The 25,138-nt window shown below is 34.6% G+C and overlaps 1 protein-coding gene across 6 annotated transcripts in view; it reads right to left on the bottom strand.

Annotated features, from left to right (window-relative positions):
* The window catches only part of TRIO (trio Rho guanine nucleotide exchange factor), a 600,806-nt gene that overhangs the window by 44,774 nt on the left and 530,894 nt on the right, over positions 1–25,138 (bottom strand). For all 6 annotated transcript variants that reach the window (XM_074199605.1, XM_074199606.1, XM_074199601.1 and 3 more), the window contains 3 exons: positions 5,753–6,045; positions 3,915–4,085; positions 844–939 (listed from right to left, as the gene is read on the bottom strand). In XM_074199605.1, coding sequence (XP_074055706.1) covers positions 844–939; positions 3,915–4,085; positions 5,753–6,045 — 560 coding nt within the window. The remainder of the gene's footprint in view (positions 1–843; positions 940–3,914; positions 4,086–5,752; positions 6,046–25,138) is intronic.

Below are 25,138 nucleotides of genomic sequence, written 5' to 3'. Positions count from 1 at the left end.
CACCTCTGCTTCTTAGAATTCCTAGTAACCTTTAAAGCTAGTACAAACAACAGCTTCTACATGAGGTCCTTGCTGATTCCAGAATGGCTTATGAGTCCTTCCTGGAATTATCCTTTTGTTTACTTTGAATATATTTTATCTGTTTACATATGCACATTGCTTTCCTTCATTGAATATAAACTTCAGAACAATCATTATTTAATTTGTGTGTCTAAGTGCTAGGGTGCTTTACAATTATTATTTCATTTGATTCTCACAAAAATCTTGGAAGGTAAATGTTAATATCATCCCCATTTTACAGATGAGGGAACCTGAGGTCAACAGAGGTTAAATGATCTACCCAATGTTGCACAGCAAGTAAATGTCTGAGGCTGGATTGACCTCAAACTTTTTTGACCATAGCCCTAGTCTTTGTCCACTATGCCACCTAGCTGCACATAGTAGGTATCTAATAAATGCTTGTTAATAGACTGTCTTTTAGGTAGGAAAAATTAACGAAATAGTAAGATATTAATTAGTTTAATTCTACTCAGGAAGGAAAGACTTTAAACATTGAATAGAGAAATATCTGTAACAGATGAAGGCATAAAATTATCTGGGGGTATAGAGAATGACTATTTGGTTCTTCAGCAACAGTACAGTAACAGTAACAGTACAGCTAAAGTACAGCATCTCTTCAAATTATTGTGGGACCTGCAAAAATGACAATCATTCTTAGAAATAAAAGATGGTTGCATCTTATGTATGCATTTCCTGATAAAGAAATGTGTCAGATTAGAGATAATCTATATTTGGATATATTTCCCTCAATAAGACATTTGAGACTCTTATAGCCAGGCTTACCATTTTACTTTTCACAAGTTCTTCAATGGCACTGACAAGCTCTGCTGCACTGGGCGTTTCGGAGCTGGTGGGACGGACCAATAACCGAGATGATGTCTGTGGAAAAATGAAAAAGGGGAAGAAAGGGAAGGGGAGGGAGGGAGGAAATGCTTCTAGTTTAGTCACTCAACACACAATGATTCCTTCTGCAAATGTCTCTTTTTAAAAGTAATTCCAGACGAAAAATCCACAAGTTTTATTCTTTTTTTATTTATTTAAAGTCATCCTTTCCAATTTACAATATTTGGACATGAAATATTAAACAAATCCTGATCTGGGATACATATGGAAAGCAGACCATGTCTGTTTTAAATGGAAGTCTAAATCCATGATGTTTTTTAAACAAGCAACTGGGCATGGGAATAGTTTTAGTCTAATTTTTTTTATGATTCCTGCATAACATATAAGAGGAAAAAATGTACAGTACATGATAAGTTAAGTTAAAAACATTCTAAAGTACAAGTCCTTGAATAACTAGAAAAAGAGGAAAATGACCACAAGTACATTTACTGTAATTCTTCAAAATAAATAGATAAATACAAGGAAGAAAAGGAGCTGGGGCACACTGACCAGACTGGGAAGAGAGGGGGGAACAAGCTCACCATTTTCTGTGCCATCCATTTTCCCCAGTGATTATTGCAGAGTACAGAAGATCTCTGGCCTCAAAAGCTATAGATAAGATGCCAATTTATGGCTAGAACTGAGGGTAAAAGGAGTTGACAGCAAAGGAGTCTGGGTAAGGGGCCATTAAGTTCAGTTTCAGTAATTAGCAAACATGGTGGGTTTGCAGATTACTTGTATCATTAAATAACTGGAAACTAGAAAAGGGTATGTAATATGAACCTCACTTCATATTAAGGACAGCACAGATGCATGCAATAGAGGTTAAGCTGTCCCAAAAATATGTTCCTGGACAAAATGGACACATACAAATTTGTACATTTACAATGATGCTTTAAAATATATAAATCAAAACATGCACTTTGGATGATAAAAGTTGGTTTGTTCTAATGAAATAGGAATATGGAATGAAGGAAAGGAAAATATTTCAAATGGAAAGGTAAGGAAATTGAGCCAAAGCAGACACAGAACACAAATCAACATAGTGCTGCAGTGAGTTTACAAAAACAAGGAGAAAACAGAACAAAACAAAAAATTAGTTACATGATAATATACTAGCTGTCTAGAAACATCTCTATACTTTTATTTAAAAAAATAAGGTTCTAGCAAGTTCACTCAATGAAATACAATAATCAATAAATGATTCTACCAAAGAGAAGAATAATGATTTTTTTAAATGGAGAAAAAAAGATGATTAGGAATATAAGAAAATACTGCCTGGAAACCATTGCTATTTAGAAAACAAATTTAAATAGGTATTTTTCTCCTTTTAAAATAGTTACCTATAACATTAATGAAGATAGTTACTCAACTTGGAGGTATACAGAGAGACAACATGGCCCAACTGCATATTTAGTTATATTATGTGTAAATGGCTACATGGTGTCTTGCCTCAGTTCCTCCCCCTTCCTTTCACCCAACACACAAATATGTATGTGTGCCTGGACACACTCAAGACATGCACAAAAAGGTCAAAGGAATCAAACTCAAACTAAATCCTTTAACTTACAAAGTTTTTTTTTTCCTAAGACGTGTAGCTTTCCTAACTTGTACTAGATTTTAAGAAGGGGAGAAATAATTCCAAAAGAAATGTGGTTTAAAAAAGTCCAAATTTGGATTAGATTGGCAATTTGGCCTCAGCAATTATTCTCTGGAGATGCAGTTGTCAGTGACTGGATTGTTATAGGTCTTAGTTCAGCAAACATGCAGGAAATTGATCTAGGCACAGTACAGCAAAAGATGTGGCAATCCAGCAACTGACTACTTTAGTGATGATGATGATAATCATTGGGGGCAAAAGGATAGAAAAGAAAAGAGGGAAAAAAACACAACTGTTGAAAACATCTGCTTTTCTCAGAATTTTAGTTACTACCACAACCCCTTCCCCCAACAACCCATTGGGGGAAAAATGGTAACTTCATATTGCGGTTTTCAACACTTGAAAATTCTAAGCAGCACAATGGGAGATCAAATAGGAGAGAACACTCAAATTGTATTCATCAAGTTTCCATTTTAATATGCTTTTTTTTTTTTTAGGGTTTTGTGATTGGATTGTACCAGAGTATATGAAAAATACCCCTATATGGCTTTATAACCTGTGAATTCACTCAAGGTAAAACATTTTAGGTACATTTCTGTACTCTTACAGCAATCTCTCAAAATGAAGATTTGGGAGTAGTTTGTTAGTTCTACAGACTAATGATTTGGCATGTGGAAAAAGGAAACAAACAAATAGCACCACAATTTCATTTTGGAAATATAAAGCCACATATAGCATTATCCAAGTCTCGGTGAAATGCAACCAAAATGAGAAAAAATATATTTCCTGAATTGAATTATCAGCAATTTAGGCAAGTTTCACATAGACTCCACTTTATTCTGTTAAAAGACTGTATTAATTACATTGAATAAATGAACTAATATTAGTAAATCAAGAACCTTTTTAAAAAGGTCCTCAATTTGTCCACACCACAGTAGCCTAGCTCTCTAAGCAGAGAACCAGTAGGAACATAAGAGGAGGATGATTTGGTAGTGTTATATATAAAGGGGAATAGAATCAAATTAGTTTAATCATGAGTTAAGCATCTGTACCTGAAACTTGAGAAATGGATAACCAATTTGAACCTATAAAGGCCAGCATTAAAAGTGCATATGCTGCTTCTTATTTCATCTGTGGACTTTTTATAGGTAAACATTCAAAGTTTCTTTCTCTGAAGGGGAAATCAACCCATGCATTTCTGGAGTTGCTGTAATTTGCATGGAATTCTTTCATGCACTACTTTAGTCTTTTGTCTTTCTGGGTGATTTTACAAAGGCTCTATACTCAATCCCTCTGCCAAGTAAGCCCAATCCCTGCTCAGATGCAATAGTCCTAACCTGACTTCCAAGGCAACAACCTTCCATCCTTTTACCTTATCGTCTTGGGAGTCTGGCTGAAGGAGGCTGTGCTGCTGAATTGCCATTGGTGGTGGAAGGGGAACTGAGTCTGCACCTTCTTCCCCTTCTTCTTCTCCACAGCTCTGCATTCCTGAAGAGGAAGACTTGGAGAGTGTGCCACTGCTTAGTCCTTCATTCCGACCTCTCTGCAAGAAAATGGGAAAAAATCTTCATGACCTACTGGGCCACTTCTGTCCTTATCAGATAATTCCTGAAATGCTTAAAGGTCACATGGGAACAGTGGACTAAGACAGAAACTCAGAAATATAGAAGAAAGACAGTTTTGTCCTCTTCCTTGAAACCAGACATTTTCTTGTTCATTATCTTAGATAAGGGAAGAAGTAATCAAGTGATTTCTAACTTTCTTTTTTTTTTGATACATTTTGTTTGATCATATAAGTCAATTCCTCAAAATTCTTTTGCCCTGTCTTCAAATGATATATTCCCATCAAATATCTATTAAGCAAAAGCACCTGATATAGCAAATATGACAGAAACTCAAAGTTTCTTTTGAAGGGAGTCACACTATGAAGGGAATCAGTGGGTACTCAATACAATACATAAAAAAATCCCAAGGATCAACCTTGTTAGGCTAAAATTTCATGGAAATATTAATATTGACTGGAGAGGAAAAAATATAGTAAAGACTACATATTGGGAATATAAATTATCATTGTCTTAAACTTTGCAAAATTAGGTCTTTATAGGCTACTAGGCAGACATAATTGGTAAGTGAATTTATTTATTTTAATTGGTAAGTGAATTTATAAGAGAGACAAGTATTTAAAGAAACACAAGCACTATTCAAAGTCAATGATATAATTACACATATGGGAAAAATCTACAGCAGAAAGTACATATGTACAAAAAAGAAATTAAATGATACACCCCTTATATCCTTTCCTCTTCATTAAAGCTTATGAGGGATTTGGGAAACCACATATAATAATTATTATCTTTTTGTCCATGACAACAAGATTTCCCAAGGTAGGGAGTATTGATGCCACCAATGCCGAGGATGGCAGGACTAGATTAAATAGGTATTAACTGTTCTTTCCTGTGGAGTTTCTTGGTTTTCAGGAGGAAGGGAAATGAGAAATCTCCTGACTTAAGTATGTTTATTTTTCATGAAGGGGAATGATGTAGTGTTTGCTACTGGGCTAGCACAGAAAACTGATTGGATATTTCTCCCCATGGGATTGCATATACGTTGAGAAAACAAAATAAAACAGGAAGAAGACATTCCATGCATCCTCCTATTAAAACCAAAAAGCACAAAGCAAATAAAACTTAGTACTTTCTTTGAAAAATTCTGCCAGCATGTGGTAGTGCTATGGGGAATCTGGAAACATGATAAACCCTGATAGACTGCTAAATTTTCTGCAAGACTGTGTAGCAACTTCTAACCCCAACTGGGTGCTAAATTTGGGGAGGATAAAAGGGACACCAGCATTTAGAATTACTACTAAGGTAGACATGATGGTTGTTGCATATATTGGAATAAGCTACTTGGCCTCTTTTATTATCAGCAAAAACCATGTAATTGGTTGTGAACATGGTGAATGGCAGCAACTGCTTGGATACTCACTCTGTTCTTTGCTCACACTGCACTCACCTAGGCTCTACCAGTAGAAAACCAGGAGGAATATAATGAAGAACTGATTTGGGTACTATTATGTAAAGGGGAAGAGAATCAAAGTAATTCAATCATAAGACAAACATTTGTACCACAACTTTAAATAAGAATCTAAGGCCTTTTAATTTCCTAGGGTAAATCTGAGTGCTGCTCTATAGCTCAAAGCAGGATACTAACCTCTTCTATCGTCTCATCTTGTGGAGTAGCAGCACTGTCATCCGAATCTTTCTGAGAGCCAGCATCCGCACTCTTACGGACTTCTCTGCTCTTCTTATGCTTATGGGCAAGCTTTTTTACATGACCATCTGCCTTCCCACTGCTGAGGCGCCTCACAGGGCTGGTAAGCCACTTCCTCAGGGTATTACCTGGGCGCTTGGGACCTGGAGAACTCTGTGCCCCAATCATATGGGGCTGGAGTGATGTTACTGAAGCAGGAGGGCTGGCATCATTACTTGAGACAGAAAGAGAGTCTGAAAGAGCAAATGAAGAAGTTGGAGTTTTAATGAAATGTTGTGAAAATCATGGTGCAAAAAAGTAGACTTGGAAAGAAAAGAAGTTCAAACCAAATACTATTTGGGAAGAAAACATAAGGACAAACAAGATGTTACTTTCCCACAATTAAAAAAATACTATTCTTAGGAACTTGTCTTTTTCTTGATTTAAAAGTATGAACAACAAAAAACAGGTACTCAACTGATAATGAACAATGATAGATAGTTACAGAGATATTACAACCCATTTATTTATACATTGGGTCTGTCCATTTTCTTTGCAAACATAGTAATGAAAAGAAAAAAGTTCTAGAAAATATAAATATGATCACAAAAATAAAAAGCTATGCAACTTAGTCTGACCTGGTTGAAGAAGGGATATTAATAGCTGACTGACTCATTAATATGGTACTCACCTTCAATAGTGTTCTTAAGAGTAGGGTCTGATTTTACATCTATTAGACACAGTTTCCCTTGTGATCAACAGAATTTAAAAGATTACTAAACAAATAAGATTGTAGCCAAAGTTTAGAAAACAAAGGGAAGCTAAATGGCTTGGCTATTTTGATTTATTAATTAACCATATTTTATGATGAAACTTACTTGTACAATATGTCAAGAAGATGGTGATGTTTGTTATTTTTGAGGAATACCAAGACATCAGAGAGAAGATGTCATGACAAGCAAATTAATTGGATTTGAGCTGTGCTAAGTCACCAGTCTCACTCCAGTGGCCAGGATGACTGCAGATGACCCTGGATGTGAGGCAGTCAGGGTTAAAGTGACTTGCCCACAGTCAGAGGCTAGATATGAACTCAGGTCCTCCTGATTTCAGGGTCAGTGTTCTACATATTACACCATCTAGATGCTCCTCAACATAATGGAGTTCAACACATACAACAGAGCATCAAGGGTCTAGAGTACAACCTTAATTTTATAAGATAAAGAAACAGGTTCAGGGAAGTTAAAATGAATTGTCTAAGACTGCCCATGTAGTATCAAGGGTGGGAATTTAAACCCCAAGTCTTCCATTTCCAGAGGCAGTGCTGTACCACACTGACTCTGCTTTAATTCATGTCAGAGTATGAAGAAATTAAGGGGGAAAAATCTTCTGAAACCATCATATAAGTAGTGAATAATATTCTTCTCAAGAATGCCAATACTCTTCAAAAGGGAAAAAAAACCCAACAAAAAAGAACCCAAAACTTGCAAAAGTAACAAATCCTTAGATAATTTTTACACTCTCAGTACCATAAGAATGTATCATAGCAAATAATCTCATCAGATCTCATACGCTAATGATTTTGCAACCAAAAAACTTTCCAAATTTATCAAATACCACAAAATTTATGAATAGTTCTACCTGGTTCCTTTACAATTTGAAAATAAGGAGCTCAGAAAGGTTCTTTCTTTAATTTATAGATCAAGGTTTTAGACATAGCTCAAATAGAATTTAGCTTTGTTGGTCTGGGGCAGTGAAAAAGAATAAAATCATCTATATTTCCTCTTTAATCTTTTTTAATTCTTAAAAAAGAGTAAATTATTTAAAGGTCTTTGAAAATAGTCCTTTACACTACTACTTGGATTAGTTGTGTTTACCTCCTCTGCAGTGGAGGGCTTTATGTTCTTCAATGAAAAAGCAAGAAAGTTAATCCATTCCCAATCTAGTGATTACATGTACATAGAACCAACAGCAGTTTCCCACCAACATTCCAGACATTGGGACTAGACAATGGTTCCCCCTTTTTTTTTCACAATCTAGGAAATATCATGTAGTGAAGCATTCAACAGCAAAGGGTATAATTTTCTATAAACTGATGATGCATTTTTAAGGATGATCACCGTTAAGCTTAAAATCTAGCTTTTTTTTTTTTCTCAGGCTCCATCATCAGTACATGTAAAGCTATTACTTGGCTTTCTGTTAATAGAGGTTCTAAGAATATGAGTAATTAAAATCTGGAGATTTCAAGACCCAAGCCATATTCAGTGAAGAGGCAACTCTTTTTCCACCATTAAATAACAACCAAAAAAAAAGGTCTTACAAAATATCCCAACACCTAGAGATTTATTTTGTCAAATATGATGGTAATTAAAATGGCAGTAGGGGAAAAAAAAGTATTTCAATTATTCAAATGATAGACTGAACATCCATTAATTAATTCACTCAGAGAATATTTATAGAGATGACTAGGTAAAAGGCACTGATCTAGGCACTGGGGGTGGTGGTAGTGAAATGAAACATAGATTCCTCTGTTCTTGGAGTAGTAAAGATAAACACACAAATAATCATATCAGGCAGAGCATGAAAAATGTTATTTAAAAGTCAAATGCTATGTGTATTCAGAGGAAGGAAGAATCTAATCTTTTTTTTAAGTAGAAAGTCAAGAAAAGTTTCATGAAGGACATGGCAATTGAACTGGGTCTCAAAAGAACTGGGGATTAAATAAACAAAAGTTAGTTAAAAATAAAGTAAACCATTTATGCATCAATGTGGCTAGCTTGCAACTTTTATCAAAAGAATTGATTATTCATGCATTCATTCCAGAATTTATTTAAACATCTGAATTCTACATTATTCCATATTTCAACAAATATTTATTAAATATCTACTAAGTAGAAGGTAGAGGTGTTGATATAAAGACAAAAGATGAAATAGTTTCCACTGAAGAGTGGGAAAGGGATATAAAATGTACACAAGTAAATGAAAATTTTACTTAGAAATACAAATAGTTTCAAGAGGTGGAGAACACTAACATTTTGGAGTGAGGGAAAATCAGGAAAGATTTTTGTGTACCACCTAAGCTGTACTTTGACACAAGTAAACGGGGGATAAGAACATTCCTCACATGAAATACAGACTGCACAAATCATGGAAGTGGGACACTGGATATTCTGACAAGGAAGCAGATATTTGGCCATTTTGGCTGGTTTAAAGATTGTATACAAGGGAAGTAAGAGGAAATGAATTGAAAGTTATCAGATTTTGTAAAACTTTTGATGCTGGGATAAGGATTTTCATATTTTATACTAGAGGTAATAAGGAACCACAAAAGATTTTTGAGAAGTTGAGGCATTTACATATCATTTTTAAGTCATATAATGATATTAATTATATAATATCTATTTCATGCCAGGCACTGTGCCAAGTGATTTACAATTATTATGTCATCCAATCTTCACAGCATTCCTCACAAAAATAAGAGCTATTATTATCTCCTAATCATAAATAATGCATATGTAATATTTTAATAATATACATAAATGGGGATTAATAATAGCTCCTAACTTATAGGATTTTATGCTAAAATGAGATAATAAATATAAAGCACATTGAAAACCTTAAAATGGTAAATATTAACTATTATTATGTCAGGGAAGATGTTTATAAAACATGTAACAAAGTACCTTAATAATACCTTAAAGCACTTAATAATGCTTGTTCCATTCTGTTCCTTTATGCTCCACTGATATACTTTCAGGAACCTTGGGTTATTTCCATTTCATAAAGTGGTACTAGATTAGGACTTTAATGGAAGTCACCCAATCATCTAATTAATTGACTAATTAAATAATCACAAAATTAACTGTAATCTTATGATGATATTTGCATAGCTTATAAAACATTAAAAATTGTAAATTACTATCTCCAATTTGGTTTGAAACTGATGGCAATTATGCATTTTCAGTGTGTCACTGAATTTATTTACATGTTTCTTTGTGGGCGAAACAAGGCAATTAAGTCACTTCAATAGAAGAGATAAAGTCGACTCCATGTGATCCCAATGGCAAAACAGACATGAAATCATTTTCACCAGCCAGCCTTTGCAGTTAGAGAGAAGAGCTGAGAAGTTCTTTGGAATGAAGAGTGCATTGTGGGTCTGCTTCTTTGTCAGGACCCATAATTATCTCACTTTAATTCCAAATGGGTTGATATCATTTGGATGTCAATTTGGACGTAGATGCAATACAGAATGAGAGATAAGAGAAATTCTCACAGTAGTCTTTAGTCTGGCCTTGTTTGGGAAGGGTGCTGATAATGGCTTCTATAAACTGGTGCATTCACTAAAAGAAATTAGTTGTGTAGGCTTTTGTTCTCTGCACTTCAGGAATTATGTTCATGAGACATTTCCTCTTCATCTGATAGTTCAAATATAGTAAACATATTCATGACCTTAAATGTTCCACCATAATACCAGAAATGGCACTGTTCTGTTCAAGGTCAGTGGTTTACTACAGTGAACATATGTGGTCATGGAACATTGCAATGCTAAATGAAATGTTTTGCTGTTTTGGTTCTCATGTGGTACTTTTTAAACTAAACTACATGGGCAAGTCACCCAACTCCATTACCTTAAATAAATAAAATTTTAAAAAATGAACTAAACTACATAATTATATATACTCTATCACTTAACTTTATTTGCGTACTTATGATTAAGAAAGAAACTATCAGGGGCAACTAGGTGTTGCAGTGGATAGAACACTGGCCCTGGAGTCAGGAGGACCTGAGTACATTTTTAATTTCAGACACTTAATAATTTACCTAGCTATGTGATCTTAGGCAAGTCACTTAACCCCATCTCCTTGCAAAAACCAAATGCTCCCCCAAAAAACCCCTAAAACCCCAACCAACAAAGAAGCTATCAGTAATGGGTAACTACCAAGTTGAGATGAGAGATTAAAAGTTAAAATTGTTTCCTATGGTTTTTTCCCCCATCTTAAGAAAAGTTCATTGTTAAATAAAGAAAAAAATAGGGCACAGAACTTGGAGAGAGGGCAATTCTACATAGAAAGCAAACATCTCTCCCAGCTCTCAGAAAAACATGTCACAGTTTGGCTATTGACAACCATAAAATAGTGCTGTTCCCTGTGGTTACTCAGTCACTTCTGAATCCTTGTGACCCTGTGGGCCATAACATGCAAATACTGACCATGTGGTTTTCTTGGTAAAGATTCTGGAATGCTTTGCTATTTCCTTCTCTCCAGTGAATTAAGGAAAAAAATGGTTAAGTGACTTGTCCAGAGTCACATAATTGATAAATCTCTGAGGCCAAATTTGCACTCAAGTCTTTTTGACTCCAAGTTCAGCAACTCAATTCACCAACCTGGTACAAAGGAGTTTTAGAACTGATAGGACAAAGAAGTTTACAAGCTAGAAAAAAATACACCAATGAAAATATTTTCAGGTTTGTATCAATTAAAATATTTCAGTCAAGAAAAGAAAATATTTTTCACTTAAAATGACAGAGAGACAAATTAAATACCTCCCCAATCTTTAAATCAAGTTAAGTGTTTCTTGTAGAATGGCACTCCTTTGAGAGATATAAGAATTTGGGGAGTAAACCTGGATTTTATATTTGATTCTTTAGAGTGTTGTGTACGTAAATTTGCACTATAACTGCTAAGTCTATTAGGAATGCTCACAGAAGAATCTGACCCTAGTTAGCCAATCACAATTATAGGTATTAATTCAATTTTCATCCTTTCCATTTTAAATATACAGGCTTTTCATGCTAACTTCCTCTGAATGTGTGTGTGTGTGTGTGTGTGTGTTGTGTTTTTAAGGTACAGCAAAAACCATTAATACTGCATTCCACTGACTTCAGAAACAGAAAGAGGAAAGGTACAATTTAGACTCACTTCAAAAGTTGGCAGAATTTCTTGACAAGCAGGATCCTTGAGTTTGAGTCAGTATTGATTCACCTCCCCTAAATCATCATTCTGACTAATAATTTGAGGTTATGTCCCATATGAATGGCAGAATAAATCTCAGAATTCCATCCCCATTTCCAAAAAGAAATTACACTTGTGTACACATGAGAAAGTAATTTTATTCCAAACTGTTGATCTAAGTCTCAAGAGCTTCAATTAAAATCCATACTATTTTTACATGAAGTAAAGCCAAACAGACCATTTTAGAGTTCACAGGGAGACCAAGCTAAGATTCTACAATAAAAATAAAGAAAAAGAGAAAAAAGAATGAGGAAAAAGGATAAGCAGCAGGGATCCCTGCCCTTCAGCCTTGAAGGATAAGGTTTCAGAGAATATACACAAAAACTCTGAAGCTGTTGGAGGAAGACATTTCTATTCCCAGCCCTTACTTTCCAAGTCTTAGACATCTGTGATTAATAACAAAGAATTTTTCTAATTATAAAATAAATTTACCATATCCTGCTAGTTTATGACTAGGAAGGATTTTAGCTTTACTTTAACTCTATACCAGAGTTTTCAACTTAAGGTATTTTAAAGAAGGCTATAAAGCACCAAGTGAGAAAAAAAAAGATAAGAGAGTACAAGAGATTAATAATAACACCATTTAAATTTTCATTAACAGTGTCCTGGATATAATCTAGTTCCTAAACTTGAGAGTAATTTAACTGCATTTTCTGATTTGCCTTTGCATCAATGAAACACATGCTTTATAATACATAGGAAACGTCAGCAGAAAAGGCAAGGAAACTTATGGGAATGGCTGGTAAGATTGTCCGTATCTATCTTATAAATAAACATGCTATGACAGGTATTATTCATACATGAGCCAAATTCACACATGTGGGAGTAATACAAATAGTAATGTCATCTCTGATTTTGGAATGCCAACATAAAGATATATAAATATAAATATAAATATAAATATATATATATGTTAAAAACTGAAGGATTTTTCCAATAAATAAATGTCTCAAACTCCAATTCTAACCTAGATGTTCTTTCCTGAAACATCTCTGTAACCTGGGATCTGGCTAGTCAGATTTAAAGAAACATATTTTAAACTCAATGTCTTGCTGATTTCTTTGTTTACTTCAAATAGGGTAAACAACACATAGAGATCAAGTCAATGAAATTCAGAGTAAAATATTTGAGTGTTTTACCATGTATAAGACACAGACTTGCAAGGCAGAGGACTAATGTAAAGTTCTAGTTGTTAAGTATGGAAATGAATGTTCATTTGCAGCAATACCACTCTGCTACAGGATTTTTAATTGTTCTAATGTCAGAAAGATATACTTTCGTGAAATCAAACTTATAAAACAATTATTTTGTTAGAGAGAGGATTTGATTAGTGCAAGTAATGACTCCAGTGAATTCTCACTGCATAGTTCTGTAAGACCAGAACCAAATTTCCTATTTTACATAGTTAGAGCTTTGCACATTGTGAATTTGAATACATATAACCCTGTCAAGGGATTAATTATTCACACTAAAGAGCTTTAGGCTAGTGAATGGGTATAAGGGTTCAGAACCAGAATAGCTAAATAAGAATACATTTGTCAGCATTCCTGATAATTGGAAAGATAGCCTTTTTATATGATGATGCCCCTTTATGGAGAGTAGCCCATTTTACTTTTGGATAGTTTTATTTTAGAAAAATGTTGCAACATAAAATCTACATTTCCTTCTTTATAATTTTTACTTAATGGTTCTGACTTCTGAGATAAAGTATAAAAAATAAAGTCTAATCCTTCTTTTATGTGTCATCCTTCAAATATCTGGAGATAGTTATTGGACTCCTCATGAAAGTATAATGTGGCAGCTTGAACTGAAAAATGAACAATCCGACATATACATATATGTGTATGTATATGTATATATGTATAATCTGACCAGGTCAGGGTTCAAAGGGGTAATCACTTTCTTAGTCTTCAACACATGCTTCTATTGATGTAGCATAAGATTGCATTATTGGTTATCCTATCACATAATTGATTCACAATGAAAATATTATGAAATCTTCATATTTTTAAAAGATATACTACTATCTCATCATGTATCCTCTATCTTATACATAAGAAATTGATTTTTTTGAACACCAGTGTAAGACTTAAAAATCAGTCACTTAAATTTCATCTCAGTTCAAGTGATCTAGTCCATCAAGACATTTTTTTAAGGGGCAGCTAGGTGGCACAGTGAATAGAGCACTGGCCCTGGAGTTAGGAGGACCTGATTTCAAATTTGGCTTAAATCACTTAATAATTGACTTTGGGCAAATCACTTAATCTCATTACTTTAAATAAATAAAATTTTAAAAAATATATTTTTAATCTATTCACTAGTTATTTTTTTTAAAAAAATTATTTATTAAAGGCAATAGGTTTAAGTGACTTGCCTGAGGTCACACAGTTAGGTAATTATTAAATGTCTGAGTCCTGATTTGAGCTGAGTTCCTCCTGATTCCAGGGCCAGTGCTCTATCCATGGCTCCACCTACCTGCCCCTTTACTGTTTATTCTTCTCAAAATTTTGTCATCTTGAAATATGATAATGCCTCTGTCTGAATCAATGATAAAAACCCCAAATTTTCATGTATATCAAGAATGTGGAAATAAAATAGATTCCTTTCAATTGAGTAATGACTGAACAAATTGCAGTATATGTATGTAATGAATTATAGTCTGCAAATGTACACATAAGATGTTTTAAAAATTATAAAATCATGGGAAGATTTATATGAACTGATATGGAAAAAATTAAGCAGAACCAAGAGAATAATAGCTAGTTGCTGTCCTTCAAATTTGAAAAGAAGCAAAAAATACGGCAATCTACACTCTGTAAATGTGTATACTATGGAATATGGATTGACACAATTGTCTTTGTGTCTTCATAATTTTGTTCTCAAAAAGTTTTCTGTTTGTTTTTGGACAGACTGAATTCCTTTGTGCATTTTTTCAGGGAACCATCTGAAATCTGCTAATCAATAATTTATGTTTCTTGTTATCTTCTTAATATACAATGCTGCCTATTCTGTTTCTTTTCAATAAAGATTATATTCTAGTCATGAATCCCCTCAACAATTCTCAATGGATTAGTGAAGTTAAATTTTTCCTCTGTTGAGTTGTGATAGTTCAACTGGTTTATTTTTCATATTCTATATTTGAGTAAAGACATCTGAAACCATGGAGTTCATTACTTTTTTTTGTCAATGTTTATTGTGAATTTCTTTATTTCTCTACTAAAATACTTACTTGATAACAATTGAACTCTATGGTGTGTGTTTTGTTGCATATGTATAGAAAAATTTCCCCTCTCTCTTTTCTTCTCAGGATAATTTCCTTTTAACTAGATTTGTAAGACTACAACTTATCAAATACACTGTTATCAATTCTTCTGTATACTCTATCATTGGTCAGGAGTCAGTTATTCTTTTATTTTAAAGCTATGGTCCAGAAAGCTAAATTCTATTTTCAAAAATCTTTTCAATCTACTGCTCAGTTTTTAATCTGTTACCAAAAGTTTGAGGCAGTATTTTCTAAGAAGATAGAAATGACCACCTTCTTAGGAAATACTGCCTCAAACTTTTGGCTTATTGGAGAATTAATATGCCCTTCTTCACTCTCTGACTATTTCTCAAAGTTCCCTCTCTTGTCTCTGTAATCTTTCTTCTGATTAGCTAGTTTTTAAGAAACAATCTCCATTTTAAGGAGGAAGCTCAGGCCAACTATGAATTCATTTCACTCTGTTGCTGCACTCCTGACTCATTTCTGCAGAATTTTTTCTCCATTCCCAATACCCACCAATTTTTGGTTCCCTTTTCAGTGTCACCTTCCCCTATTAGAAGTACATCAGAAATGGTCAAAGGATATAAAGAGGCAATTTTCAGATGAAGAAATTAAAACTATCTAGTGATTTGAAAAGATGCTCTAAATTGTTACCGATTAGAGAAATACAAATTAAAACAACTCTAACATACCAGCTCATACTCATCAGATTGGCTAAAATGACAAAAAAGGAAAATGATTAATGTTTTAGAGAATGTAGGAAAACCAGGTCAATGCACTGACAGGGGAGTTGTGAACTTATCCAACCATTCTGGAGAGTAGTTTGGAACTATGCCCAAAGGGAAATAAAACTGTGCATTTCCTTTGGTACAACAATATCGCTACTAATCTGTATCCCAAAGAGATCATAAAAATGGAGAAAAAGACCCACATGTACAAAAATATTCATAGCAGCTCTTTCTATAGTGGCAAAGAGTTGAAAACTGAAGGGATGTCCATCAATTGGGGAATGACTGACAAGTTATGGTATATGAATGATGGAGCACTATTGTCTATAAGAAATCATGAGCAGGTGGACTTCAGAAAAGCCTGGAAACACTTGCATAAAACTGATGTTACCTGAAGTGCAGAACCAGGAAAATATTGTTTACTTTAACAGCAACATCACGAGATTATTAACTATGATGGATGCAATTCTTCTTAGCAGTTCAGTGATCAAAGGTAATCCTGAGACCCATTATGGAAAATGTCATCCACAACCAGAGGAAAAAAATTACAGAGTCTGAATGCAGAGCAAAGTATACTGTGCTTATTTTTAGAAACTTCTTTTATATTTTTCTTTTTCAAGTATTTTCCCCCCCTTAGTTTTAATTCTTCTTTCTCAACATGACTGATATAGAACTATATTAAACATGATGTATGTAAAAAAGAAAGAATTTACATTGGAATGTGAATTTCTTGAGGGCAGGGCCTGTCTTTCTGCTTGCATTTGTGTTCCTAGTGCTTGGCACTAGTAAATGCTTAATAAATCCTTGTGGACCTGGCTTACAGATCTACCAGCTCTACATACCTACAGAATTTTTTAAGCATTGTATTAATATAAAAACTTTAGGGCAGAGGTATCAAATATGCCATTGGGCTTATGTAGTCCACAACACTCCAGAGTATTCCCAAACCAGATTAATGCAATTCCTTTCTGATTTTAGTGTGATACTGTATTATTAAAAAAAAAGAGAGAGATGTATTACCATTTGATACAGGAGTGTGGACTAAATGGTGTAGCCCAAAGAACTCATTAGCCTTTATAAAACTTCCCCCACTTCCCACTCTGGTTCAATGCTCCTGTGATTAGACTAAATCTTTTTGGTTTAGAACATGGTCTCCAAAGCATTTCTATTAAAATGCACTCTTATTCATCTTGAATAGGTAACAGCACCAATTAGTTATCTGCTTGGTCCATAATAACAGATGGCAGGTCCTTGAGGAAAGAGGTCACACGTATTTTTGATGTTGGGAAGCTAGTAAGGGATCACAGAGAACCAGATGGTACTTGGACACTTGGCAGGGTGAAATAAAAACAAAAGAAGATGGGAAGAGTGTCAAAAGTAGAATTCACTACTGTTTAGTGTTACAGAATATATAATATGAACTCCTTAAGAAGCTATCTTAATTATTCTTACAGTGAAGGATTAGTGACTTTTGTCTTTCAAAGATGAAGTAAATGAAACAAGGAAAAAGAGAAGTGCCCCCTTTAAAACTCTGACTTCAAGTAGAAGTCTACTACAGTGTAGATCAGTTCACCCAGTAATTAAGAACATATGGTCACTGGAGCTTGCAAAAACATAGAAATGGTCAAAACTTGCAGTGCTCAGAGTCCTCCTAACCATCTGAATTCACAAAGGACTCTAACTATTCATAGACAATCCATCTCTGCTTGACACATGAATGTACAGTGTATAAGTCATCCTACTCATATCACTAATGTCTCCAATAAGCAAGATCACAATACTTGTCTCCTGGGGAGATCTCAAATAGAAAACAGACGTTTTCCAGGTTTTTCCCATAACCTAGGTAGGTCTTATTACCAAAAGAATTCCTCCATCATACCATATTTAACTATTAGAAGTCCAAGATTTGTAATTTGCATTTTTAATAAAACTACCTTCCTTCTTTGCCACTTCAGATTCTACTCAATGCTACTTTATCCTCAGCATGATTTCTAAGGGCAGAAAAAATTGGCAAAATCATCCTTGCAAAATGTGACTATGTGAACTAAATGAAAGTTTGTTGGGTTTTTTTTTCTTCAGTACTTTTCCTAGGCTTCTTTTGGATTGTATCACAATATGGAAAGACTGAGAGAAGTAATTGGGAACTTTTCAGAGTTCAGATTTCTTTCAGGTCTACATTCATCCTCTTATCTTTCAAGTACAGAAAGAAATAAAACAAGAAAGCTTATTCTGTGTTGTTGTTACAGATGCACAGAATATGTTGTTCTGAACACATTTCTAAATTTCATTTCTAAAATTCTATGACAGGGCTCCAGGAAAAAAAAAGTTCAAAATTTTACGTGACACTCAAATACTTTTTGATAGCAAATAGTGAATTCTTCCACATCACCTTTTAACTTTAAAATTAGAACAATTATCTTATTAGAATTTTGCATAGAATTATAATTTATAATGTAAAAAATCATACAAATGGTGATATTTTTAAAAAGGAGAATGAAGAGGTGGTAAGGGATAATCAATTAAGATTTAGTTATGAGGGTGGAGAATAGAATCATAGGCTATTACAACTATAAGGTCTTAAGATTTCATCTTTTTCCCACCAATAAAGGAAGTCCTATAATATTCATGAGGGATAGTCATCTAGGCCAGTAAAGTCAAACTCAAAAAGAAACTTGCAGACATCATACTAACTTAGAAAATCACAAATTAATATTCCACGTGTTGCATTATATTTTTATTTATTTTGTTAATTCCCAAATACAGTTTAATGTTTGTTCTTCTTTTTCAAAGAACACCACAACATCAGGGAGGTGATAACATGACAAGCAGGTGAATTGGATTTGAGTGAGGGTGATACCTCACTTTCTCATCCAGAGTCATCTGGGTCCAGTGGCCAGATAGGAATCAGGGTAACTGGAGATGACCCTGGGTGCGAGGCTATAAGGGTTAAGTGTCTTGCTCAAGGTCACACAGCTACTATAAGTCAAGGGTCAGAGGTTGGATTTGAACTCCTGTCCTCCTGACTCCAAGACTAGTGCTCTATCCACTGTGCCACCTGGCTTACCAATTACATTTTAAATTACATTATAAATTAAAATTACATTTTAATCTGATTCAGGACCCACTAGGGGAGTTTTAAGGCCTCTAGTATGACACATGTGATCTCAACTTTGCTAGAACACTTCTAGCGATAAATCAGCTAACCCTATTGTTAATTCCAATTGTTTCACATTTAATTACCAGATGGAGCCTCCAAAGTCTCAGTCTAAGAATAAGGGATAGAGTAGATTGAGGCAGCCCAAGGCTATTCCACGGAGCACCTATCCTTGATCTGATGAAACCTGAAAAAAAGGTTCTTCTTAGGAACTCTTGCTGGTTCTGAGGTTAGCTTAGGTTTAATGTGTTTTCTGTAAGAATGTATGATTTCCAAAAGATATAAAGTAACATCTGTTTCTTCAGGCATCTTCTGGATTGGCCCTAATGTCTCTGGAGGTTCTCAAAAACCACCTAAGTCTGAGTATGATAACAGTGTGTGAAGAACAACTACTTTTAGAGATGGTTATGCACTTTTGGAGGGAGGCTAAAAGTAAATAGAATTATTCTGTATAAATTGTAGAATGATTTTTTCCCCCTACATGATTGAAGACTTCATTTGGAAAAAAAAAAGCCTTGAGCATGTTTCCTTGGGATGAAATTATAATGTTTGCTCTACAGGTTTATTTTCATGGGAGAGGAAATGTTTAATTTGTAAATAGAATTAAAATGTAATGAAGAATGAAGAGGGATTTACAAGCTAGCTGGCAATTATGAATTATTATTTCTTAGCTTAAGAAAACATAAAAACAAAGCTTAGGTCTCTAGACTGAATGATTAGGTTGGAATGTCAGATCAAAGATTTAGCACTGAGAGGGACCTCTCAGTCCATCTAGTTTAAGTTCCTTATTTTACAGATGAGAAAACTGAGGGTCAAAAGAGAAATGACTTGCCTAAGATCAATAAACAGAAAGTGAGAGATAAAGGATTAGAACTAAGCCTTTGGGTGCCCAAACCCATGGTCTTTCTATCTCCTCTGCCTCCAACTAAAAAAAAATGTGGGAAATTCATACACTATATATACAGAAGGTATTTCTATCTGAAGTCTTTGTTCATACATGGAATCAGGCAATACACATTTTTTACCTGCCTTTCTCTTGATCTACAGTTTTACATTGCCAGTTACCTGCTGGACATCTTTACCTGGATATCTCAGAGATATCTTAAATTCAACATTTTCAAAACTATACTCAGTATCTTCCTTCCCCAAACCCTTCTTTTCTTCTTAACTTCCTTTATCACTGAGGTGACCATACCATACCCCCAACATCCAATCTGTCCAAAGTCCTTTGTTTTGCCTTCTGACATCTCTCACCACAGCTCTGCTTCTCCTCCAATACTGCCACCCACCTGGTACAGACCCAACCTTCTGATGAGTTTTCCTGCCTCAAGTCTTTTTTCACTCTAGTCTGTCTTCCACCTAGCAATCAAGTTGATTTTCATAAAGCACAGATCATCCATTCATTCAATAAATTTAAGTATCAAATATAAAAAGTCTATGACTTTTGAAGAACTTCGTATTTCTTTACTTTTCTTACTTTCCCTGTCTTCATCTACCATATTTCCTCAAGTATAAGACATGTACTTTCCCCCCCAAAATTGGGGTCTAAAACCTGGGAGCATATTATACAATGGTTGTAGATTTTTTTACTTGTATTTTCTGCTTTTCAATTCTTGTCTTTGCATGCATTATTCATACTTGTTACCAGTGTATTAGGTGATGATTTGCTCTGTTCTGCCCAAAAATGACTCAGAAAAGATTTTCATACAGTGCTGAATTCAAGTTCAAATGATCCAGTTTGCAAAAGTGAATAGAATTCATGCTGCTGAACATCAGTTTGGTCCTCCTCCAACTGAAAAAACAATATGAGACTGGCTATGGGAAGAAGAAACCCTACTGAAAACACTCCAGGCAGAAGAAGGTCATGAGAGGTAAGTCAGCCAAATGACCTGAGTTAGAGGGGATTGAAGAGCAAAGGGCCATTGGGATTCCTGTGTCCACAGAGATGGTTCAGTAGGAGGCCAGAAGAACTGCTGATGAAAAAGAAATGACTGATTTTAAAGGAAGATAAAATTTTTGCTTCAGGTTCATGAAATGGAATGGACTAAGCATGTGTCCATGCACGAGGCTTGCCCAAAAGATGCCTTGAAACCTACGAGCAGAAGATGCATAAATTTCATGATAAATAAAACTTGAGTTCAATAAATTTATGTAACACAATTTTTTTTTCAGATTTCAGGCCTCCAAATTAAGGTGCATTTTATACATGGGGAAATACAGTACCTTTCTCTCTCCAAAGTGTAGCCTGACCTCTTCACACATAATAATCTCTCTACTATATGTATTTCTACTAGAGCTGTCCTCTCTGTCTGGAACTCTCTTTAATTTCACCATTCTGGCTTTCTTTGGGTCCCAGATAAAGTCCCAACTTCTACCAGAAGACTTTAGAGCACAGTCTACCTTTTATCTCTCTTTGTACCAAGGTGTTGAGTACAGTGCCTGGAATCAGGGTAGTGGTTAATGAATGCTTGCTGACTTGACTTTTACTTCTTACAAGATCATAAAGTCATATAATCTCCAGGTTTGAAGGTACCTAAGAGTCACTGATTCCTCTCAGAGCTGAGCAAGAATCTCTTCTATGACATAATCGCCAAAAAGTTTTTTTGTCATTGCTTGAAGGCCTCTAGTAATACAAGATTTACTACTTTCATTAAGTCACCCATTCAACGTTTAGGTGGCTCTCATGGTTAGAAATTTTTTTTTTCCATCTAGCCTAAATATGCCTCTTTGTGACTTTTGCTCATTACTCTTTGTCCTGCATTCTGGGTCTGGGTCCAATCAATTGCCCACATGATGCTCAAATATTTAAGCAATTATCATGTACTACCTAAGTCTTCTTGTCTTCAGACAATTCCTAGTGCTTTCAATTGAAACACATATAGAATAATTGTGAGGTATTTCACCTTCCATCCAGCTTATTGATGCCCTTCCTAAAATGTGGCAGCAATAACTGAATGCAATACTCTAGATGTGGTCAAGCCAGAGCAGAATATGATGGAATGATTACTGCCTTCCTATCCTGGAAACTATGCCTTGGCAATGCACCCTAGGACTGACTACTTTTTTTTTTAGTTTTTTGCAAGGCAATGGGGTTAAGTGGCTTGCCCAAAGCCACACAGCTAGGTAATTATTAAGCGTCTGAGGCCAGATTTGAACTCAGGGACTCCTGACTCCAGGGCCGGTGCTCTATCCATTGAGCCTGTTGACTCTTACTGAGCTTATGATCTACTATAAACTCCAAATCTTATTCAGAAAGATTGCTTGCTATCTAGTCACAGCTCTTCTGTCTTGTAGAAATTAATGTAACAGTAAGAAATAACATTTTTTAAAAATTAAATTTCATGGAATATGATAGTGGACAAAAAACAGATTGGATTTCAGAAATACTCAGAAATACTTGGGTCGATCATTATTCTAATAATAATAGCCTCTATTTATACAGTATTTAAAGGTTTCTGGGGTACTTTACGAATCCCATGTGATTCTCACAACATGATGAAGAAATTGAGGCAGGAGTCATACAACCAAGTTGTATGAGGAGGGATTTGAACTTAGCTCTTCTTGATTCCAAATAAAGTGATCAATCCACACTGCTTAATACTGTCACAGGCTGGTTTCTGACCCTGAGTGAGTCATTTAACCTCTTAACAACTCTAGGCAGTTCTCTTGATTTCTGAGTTACAGAGAATTAGTCGGATTTCCCTATTTTAGTGACATCACTGGTCTCCACATTTCTTTTCCTTGGGTTCTTCCCATCAAGATCAGATTTCTTTGGAACATGACTCATTTAGTTTATTATCTATTCTATTCAGTCATGTGTCAACTTTAATTTTGATATGTCAGCTATGTTTATCAATAGTTACTCAAAACACTGAGGAAAAGTTCCTCCTCTTTCCTGTGAATTTGAATACACAGGATACTACTTATTTGAATAATTTTTTAAAAAAATTATCTATTTTTAAAGTTTTCTACCAGTTACATGCAAAAAACAAGTTTCAACATTTATTTCCAAAACCTTGAATTCCAAATTCTCTCCCTTCCTCCCACTCCACTTCCCCCATTGAGAAAGCAAGTTACTTGGTATAAGTTAAACATGTGTAGACATGAAAAACATATAATAATCATGCCACAAAGTTAAACATAACACCCCACCTCCCAAGAAAGAGAAATCTCAAGAAAAATAGAGGGGGGAAAAAGTGTGCTTTTCAGACACCATCAGCTCTGTCTTTGGGACGGATAGTATTCTTTATCAAAAATCCATCAGACAAATTGCTTGATATTTTTTCCCCCACAGGTGCTATTGCTAGATGCTAGATCCCTCCTTCCTTCCCCCCTCCCATTTATTCTATTCTCTCTTTCCTTTCACCATGTCCCTCCTCAAAGTGTGTTTCATCTGATAACCATTTCCTATGATCTCTCCCCCTCCTCTCCCCCTATCCCCTTTCTCCCATCCTATTCCTCTCCTATTTTCTTTAGGGTAAGATAGATTTCTATACCTGATTGAGTATTTTTAACCCCAAATGATATCTAACAATTCTTTAAAATCTGCTCTTTCTATAGGAACTAGGGAAGTGAGCAGAACCAGGAAAAGAAATGATTTTGATATTGCAGAATAGAAGTTCTAATGAGCTGAAAATGTATACAGGAAAATTATAATGAAACAGCTTGGTCCTGCAGAAGAGTGACTGTAGTGGAAGGGAGAATTAATTTAAGGCAGGGAGATGAACTAGAAGGCTACTGCAATCTAATCCAAGTGAGAGAGGATGAAGACAGGTACCAGGGTGGAAGCTGTATCAATAGAAAGCTGTTGAATATGAGATGTTGTAAATGTATAAATGAGAAGACTTGACAATAAATAACTCATGCTATATGGTGTGAGAATGAGGAGTTGAGGATGATGCTTAAATTGAATGGAAGGATGGTTGTGCCATTCATAGCAAAAGGAAAGTTAGGAAGAGAAGTTTGGAGCAGTGTGAGAAGATAATAAATTCTATTTTGGACATGTTAAGTTTAAGATGTTCAAAGGGCAGCGGCTAATGCAGAACTGTAGCTCAGGAGAGATATGAGGGCTAGATAACTATATCTGAAATGACTGGAATGGAAATGATAACTGAACTTATGGAAGCTGATGAAATTCCAAAGTAGTATAGTTTAAAGGGAGAAACAAAGAAAGACATGAGAGCCTGGAGAATAACCATGGTGACTGGTATTATGGATATCGCTCAAAATCTGGTTTACTAAAAGATAAATGGCAATTCTGAAAAGGAAAAAATCAAACCATTAATATTCATATGAAAAAATACTCCAAAACTTTTAAAACTAAGAGAAATAAAAAGTATAAGAAAGGTAGCAGAGATGTGCTGGATTGGAGAAATAGATCAAGACCTAGATTTTCAGATCTGACCAATGTATAAGGATAGATATAAAGGGAAGAATAATAACAGTGATTTAAAAAAAAGTAAAAAAAGAGCATCAATGAATTATTAAGAAAAAAACAATATACACAGAAGAGAACAGAATGACAATTAGAAATAGACATAGACAAGTAAGATGGTGTTGGAAAGACTTAACTTTAATATAGACATGATAAAAATCAAATTGTATATAACATGAATAGTTTAATTCCCATTCACTATTTTCTCTGAAAATGGAAATGGTTATCAAGTTCATAATAAAACAATTTTAATATGATAAGTATTTTTTCTCAGAATTAGCTTAAAATTTAAAGCTTTGAAAACTGATTAGGCTAACTATATATGGGAATGATTAGACACAAAAGGATTTTTTTCCTAAATATATCTGAACAACATGGCAAAAGCAATCTCATTTTTAACAATTTGGTCAATAGTTTAATTCTTTGTCCATTCAGGATAAATATTTTCATTCTATGAGAAAACTTTCAGTCCACATTCCTATTCATTTTTAAGTATCAATCCTCTTAAAAATCAATTCTCGACTAAAAACAAAATTTAAAATGTTACAGTGGAGGAGAAACTAGCTAAAAAACTAAACTTTCCAAAGAGCACTGAGAAGATTTGATCTGAATTCTGACTTAAAAATACAAAAGAAACAAACAGTTCATTTTGGACACCAAAACCTCCTGCAAATTGTAGACATAAATATAACAGAGTTTGACTCTTCTCCCCATTAACCATATAGAACCTGCTTGCCTGTTTAGTGCTTACTAGAGAAAAA

The sequence above is a fragment of the Macrotis lagotis genome, chromosome X (assembly GCF_037893015.1).
Source record: "Macrotis lagotis isolate mMagLag1 chromosome X, bilby.v1.9.chrom.fasta, whole genome shotgun sequence".
NCBI classification, from domain to species: domain Eukaryota; kingdom Metazoa; phylum Chordata; class Mammalia; order Peramelemorphia; family Peramelidae; genus Macrotis; species Macrotis lagotis.
This window is presented reverse-complemented; position numbering and strand designations above follow the sequence as displayed.